This window comes from Lissotriton helveticus, chromosome 5_1 (genome assembly GCF_964261635.1).
Source record: "Lissotriton helveticus chromosome 5_1, aLisHel1.1, whole genome shotgun sequence".
NCBI lineage: Eukaryota > Metazoa > Chordata > Amphibia > Caudata > Salamandridae > Lissotriton > Lissotriton helveticus.
The window spans coordinates 1,945,793,752-1,945,799,751 of NC_136065.1; the positions used below are offsets into that span (position 1 = coordinate 1,945,793,752).

The following is a 6,000-nucleotide window of genomic DNA, read 5'->3' on the forward strand; positions in this document are numbered from 1 at the left end:
GCTTGGGATATCCTGTTTTTAACCGAGACTAGGATTAAAGACTCCTCCAATCCTGAGATTAGCCTTGCTACTCCCCCAGGCTATAGCTTTCTGGGATTAAACCGTGAGGGCACAAAGGCGGGGGGATTGCCGTTATTCTGCATTCTCATCTAAAAGTGACCACCAGGAAAATCACTAAGTTAGGCCTCATTGAAGCCATGTAGTTTACCATTGCAGACACTTCTACCATCATTTTAGCGGGCGTCTTGGTGTATAACCCTCCTTCCGCTCTACCCTCTTCGCTTTCTACACTCGTTGACATGATCGCTGACCTTTCACTTAAGTATCCTCATTTCACTGTTCTGGGAGATTTTAACCTCAACGTAGAAGAGGCCACATGCACTCGGGCTAATAACTTTCGAGACTCCATGCTCGGTCTGAACCTGATCCAATTGGGTCCAGGGTCCCACACATTCAGCTGGCCACACCCTGGACCTTGTTTTTTCTAATCATCCTGGTCTAATTACTCTCCCCTCCCTACCTCTTATCTGTTCGGACCACCACCTGATTCCGCTTGAGCTGACTTTGCCACTTCCATCTGTCCCCTCAGCAATAGGTAGGGATCATGGGAGAAAATGGTATAAGGCTGCCCTAGAACCTATTTTTCCTAAATTAATAGGGCAGCCCTCCCACGATCTGAATGCAGACGTAGCCAAGTTCAACACCTCACTTTCCTCCTCTATTGATCTTGTTGCCCCAATGTTACCGCTAGCCTCCTGAAGGTCAAGACCATCTGTCCCCTGGTTCTCTTTGGCATTACGTGAGGAAAGGAGCAGATGCAAAAAATTAGAACGCAATTGGCGACTGACGTATGACTCATCCGTGAAAGCCATCTATAAAACTGCGTTAAAGAATTTCCTCAAACTAAAGCGGGCCACTATGAGGGAGAAAATTAAGATCGCCGAAAATTCAGCAAAAACCTTATTTAACATCATTAAGGAATTCTCTAATCCCCTAGCATTGGCCACCTCGATTGCCCCCAGTCAAACCCTCTGCGATGGTCTCTCTGACTTTTTTCACGACAAGATCATTAAGATTTCATCCACCTTCAATAAGGACGGGGATTGCTCCTGCCTGATCCTAAAGTCACGCAGGAGGAGACATTTGTCTCGTTTAAAAAGCTTACCATGGAGTCTGCCCTGACTTTGTTAGACAGGGGCAAATCTGGGTCCCCTCTTGACCCGGCCCCAGCACAGGTTCTAAGTGACCTTGCCCCCTTGGTGATTAGCCCACTTCTTGCCATCTGGAACACCTCACTACTCACAGGTCAATTCCCTTCTCCTTGGAAGCCGGCTATGCTGATTACAATTATTAAGAAGACTAACGCTGATCCATCATTGTTCAGCAATTATCGGCCTATATCCCTTCTCCCCAAGCCAGCAAAAATTCTCGAGAAAGTGGTACAGGAGCAATTGACCGATTATCTAGAATCTAAACAACTCCTGCACGATTCTCAGTCTGGTTTTAGACCAGGCTTTAGCACTGAGACTGCACTTCTCGAGGTGTCTGAGTCCATTCAAGAGAGCGTGGATGCGGGCGAAGAGGCCATGCTGGTTCTCCTCGACCTATCCGCGCTTTCGATACTGTGTCTCACAACATACTATTGGACCGCCTGCGTAATATTGGAATTGGGGGTACCCCACTGGCCTGGGTCAGATCTTTTCTTATGGGTAGATCCCAGCAGGTCTTCCTCCGGCCTTTTGTATCTGGAGAAAAACCTCTGCTCTGCGGTGTTCCACAGGGCTCCGCACTCAGCCCTTTGTTTTTTAATATTTACCTCACTCATCTTGCAAATGTGGTTGAATCCTAGGGGGTCAGAGTGATATCTTATGCTGATGATACTCAGCTTGTGTTTTCCTTTAGAGATTACTCTGACGGCAGTCTGACCGATTTTCGTCACTGCCTAATGAACATCTCCTCCTGGATGACTTTTAATAATCTTAAACTTAATACAGACAAGACGGAAGTCTTGTTCTTCATTCAGAAGTCCCCACTTTCCTCTACACTGTGGTGGCCCTCGGAGTTAAATCCCCCACCGGTTCCGGTTCAAGCAGCTCGCAATTTGGGTTTACAATTTGACAACGCCTTATCTTGTAAAACCCATATTAACAAAGTTACTGCAGCCTGCTTTGGCAAACTCCGTATGATCAGGAAAATGTTTCCGTACCTCCCTCTTGATTCCCGCAGGACTGTTATTCACGCTTTAATTACCTCTCATCTTGACTACTCAAATAGTTTGTATGTTGGAGCCCCAGCTTACCTGATCAATCGGTTGCAGATCGTGCAGAACGCAGCTGCTAGGCTGATTGGTAACATTCCTTACCGTCATTCGATCACTCCATACCGGAGGAAGCTGCACTGGCTGCCAGTGACCCGGCGTATTCAATTTAAAGCACTGGTTTTTGCTTTCCGAGCCCTGAATGGTCTTGGTCCAGTCTACCTGCAAAAAAGGCTTAAACCTGTCCACTCAACCAGCGCTCTTAGATCTAACAATCTCCGCCTTCTTGTTGCCCCGCGTTTTCGTCGGTCCAGAATGGGGGGCAGAGCTTTTGCTGTAGGGACCGCTAAAGTCTGGAACAGCCTCCCATTGGATCTCAGGCTGACTTCATCGGAATCGCTGTTCCGGATTTAATTGAAAACCTGGCTGTTTTCCAGTCTCTAACTGCTGCCATCCCCCTTATAGCCTGTTGTCTGCAGCGCCGGGACACCCCCGTTGGGGGTAGCCATGCGCTTTATAAGCTTCAAAATAATAATAAGCAGAGATCGGAGAGGGTAGTAAACAGATAGAGCCAAGCAATTCTTATGTAAGTAAGGTAGAAGGCAGGACAATTAACAGATTTCACCATCAAGCTTCCAGAGCCTCACGCGTGTGCGGCCATCATGGATGTGTGCCACCTAGCCCCCCCCCCCCTCCTCTGGCACACTCAAACTTGTTTTGACTCTCACACTAAAGACAATTCGCACACTATCACAAGTATCTACAACTGCATGCTGATCTGAAGACAGTTTAAACACCCAGTCAACAAGTGGCCATTGAAACAGAATGTTTGTGTTCACAAATTTCCCACACAGTTCAGAAAAGTGCGTCAGTGCAGTTACTATAAATATTAATTGTTGCTTTTATTAGAAATTTCCATGTGACACACCTCTTATGTTCCAATGTGTGAAATGGAAACGGGAAGCAGCTACGGAAGTTACATGTATGTCAATGCCTAAAAGTTCACATTACAATTCTCTCATATAGGTTACCTGCACAGATTCTACGTGTATGAGAGGAAATCCCATCTGTTTGGTCCACGTGTTCATCACACTCGCAATGGGCTTCCCACTAGCTTCTTCCAGACATGTCCACAGGTCCTCTATGGCAGAAGAAAAGCCAAGATGTGTCAGGGAGGGTGTGCACACGTTTAATCATAGCGAGATCAAAACCTTCAATTAAAGGTTTTGGCATTAACACACAAGGCAAACCAATTTGAATAATGCATAATTTAAAACACTAGAAATTTCCAATATGCTGATGATACACAACTCTACTTGATATTCTATTTGGCTTCAGATATACAACACCTTAAACACTCCCAGCACATCATCAAGACCTGGATGTCCAATGCCTACTTGAAGCTCAACCCAGTCAAGATAGAATTCCTGTTTTTTTCCAAGAACATAGATACAATACAAACCTGGCACAATCACCAGAAACGTCAAGGCTCTGAACTCCCACGCTCACTCTCACTGAATGCCAAGTCACATGCATTCATCCTGGACCTCAACCTCAGACACTACATCGCAAAAAAAAAAAATACTAATACTGCCTGGTACAAGCTCTCATTTAAACAAAGTATTTTTCAAGCTCTGGGATCTGGATGGGAGTAACACCCTACTCGATTGCCTTTCAGACCTCACACTGGCACACCTTAAAGGCACCATACATGCTACAGAATGCATCCCCGCAGCAATTACTCACGATGAGCTGGGAACCACATATATAACCGACATCATTAGACTGAGACCCATAATGGCCTGGCTTAAAATGTGGCTAAACCCCAATGCAGAATTATCCAGACAGATCATCCAGGACTGCTTGTTGAAAGAGAAATGCCTTCAAATCCCATGGCTGAAATATGTTAAAGACACTTTGGGAGATATTGATGAACAAATGCTATTCTTGGACTCCTCCAGGGTGGACATATACTCCAGACACTCTGTACAAAGTCAATTGCCGGATAAATTTAATGGAAGGAGGAGGGAGCTTGACTCTACTAAATCCTCGGCACTTGCTCACTCGCTTGTATCTAATCAAGTTGGCATGGAACCGTACCTCTTTTTAATGTACAGTCAGCACGAGAGGTTTTTAATGACTCGTTTTAGGCTCAATTTGTTGCACCATATTTTAGCCTATCCGTCAGGGTTCACTCAAACAATTGAGCAGAAGGGTGCCTGCGGCTGCGACAATAGGTCTCCGCAGGACACCCTTCATTTTGTTTAATTGTGTTCTTTTTATAAAACACCGCGTCAAAGATTTTTAGTGGGTGTCTTGAAGGACTCAAATATTTTCCATGCCAAAGCTGCCTTACTGTTTCTGCAAAGAGCCATTGAAACGCGAACTTTATTCGCTATTATAAGCTTTCTTAAAATTGCTTTTAAATTGAGAAACACAAGGGGCTGATGAAATTGGTGGGTTTGGGAGGCACCTGTAATGTTACATGGGGTCTCGCATTACACTTGTTTTCTGGTTTTGCTACTCACAAAAACCCTCCCTTTAACTGGACGTTTTTGCTTTTTTGTTTCTTTTAAACAATTGTCATGCTGTTCAGAATGTTTTTAATGGAGATTATGTATTATTATTATTATGTATTTTCATGATGGTTTTTAACCTTCGAAACAAATAAACGAACTGAACTGAACTGCTACAGAATGTCTCATGCAGGGACTGAAGAAATATCACACAATCCCCATCCTAATGGAATGCCATTGGATCTTCTTGATGGCTCGCACCATCATCTAAAACCAGCAGCATCCTTTACAAACCCATCAGGACCCCTACTTATATTGCAGACATGCTCACCATCTGTGGTGTTTATCCCCACACCTGCAGTCTGACATGTTTAGACTACAAACTAAAAAGTGTAAAAAAGAAAAAAAATCAAGACAGCAGACTATTTTCAACTATGCAACAAAGATCTGGAATAGCACTCTCGTATCCTTCAGGGAGGTCACAACACTGCTCTGATTTGAATAATAGTTGAAGACATACCTCTTTTATAGAACACTATAACACAATGCATTACTAGCCCACAAACCAGCTACCAGAAAATAGCTACCTCACCTATCACTAGTTAACCATGTACAGCAATCCGCTGCCTTGTGGTTCGGTTTGAGATATTGAAATAGTACATACCGTATTTTCTGGCGTATAAGATGACTTTTTAACCCTTGAAAATCTTTTCAAAAGTTGGGGGTCGTCTTATACGCTGGTGTCATTTAATAAGCAAGCGAATATAGCCCAAACCCTATATTTTAAAAGGAAAAGTAGGGGGTCGTTTTATACGCCCAGTAGTCTTATACGCCAGAAAATACGGTACATAAGATTGTTCCGAATTGGTTTTCATGTACTTTAAGGGTTTCAGGCATTCGTAGATTCAATTGTTAAAAAACAACGAAGAAATATTTATCTGTTGAGCTGCGATTTAGTATAACCCAGTGTTTCTTAACCTGTCGTCAGAGGACTCATAGGGTCCATAAGGCCTACTCTGGGGTTCCGGGACTGTTTTTACAAATTAAAATTAATAAAATATATTCAACTAAAAACACAAAATTCTAAATTTGAAAACCTTTTCTATAATTGACTGTGTATTAAACAAAACATTTCAATGTTTAAGATTTTGACTGGTGTATACTTGTTTCTATATTTTTGTTTTGAGGTGCAAATCAGAGGGGGTCCCTGACATCCAAAAACGAGTC

The 6,000-nt window shown here is 43.5% G+C and overlaps 1 protein-coding gene across 1 annotated transcript in view; it reads right to left on the reverse strand.

The window, feature by feature from the left end:
* Positions 1 to 6,000, reverse strand: part of NPEPPS (aminopeptidase puromycin sensitive) — a 1,244,137-nt gene that overhangs the window by 387,593 nt on the left and 850,544 nt on the right. Inside the window, exon 13 of the mRNA XM_078645599.1 lies at positions 3,289 to 3,398. Coding sequence (XP_078501725.1) covers positions 3,289 to 3,398 — 110 coding nt within the window. The remainder of the gene's footprint in view (positions 1 to 3,288; positions 3,399 to 6,000) is intronic.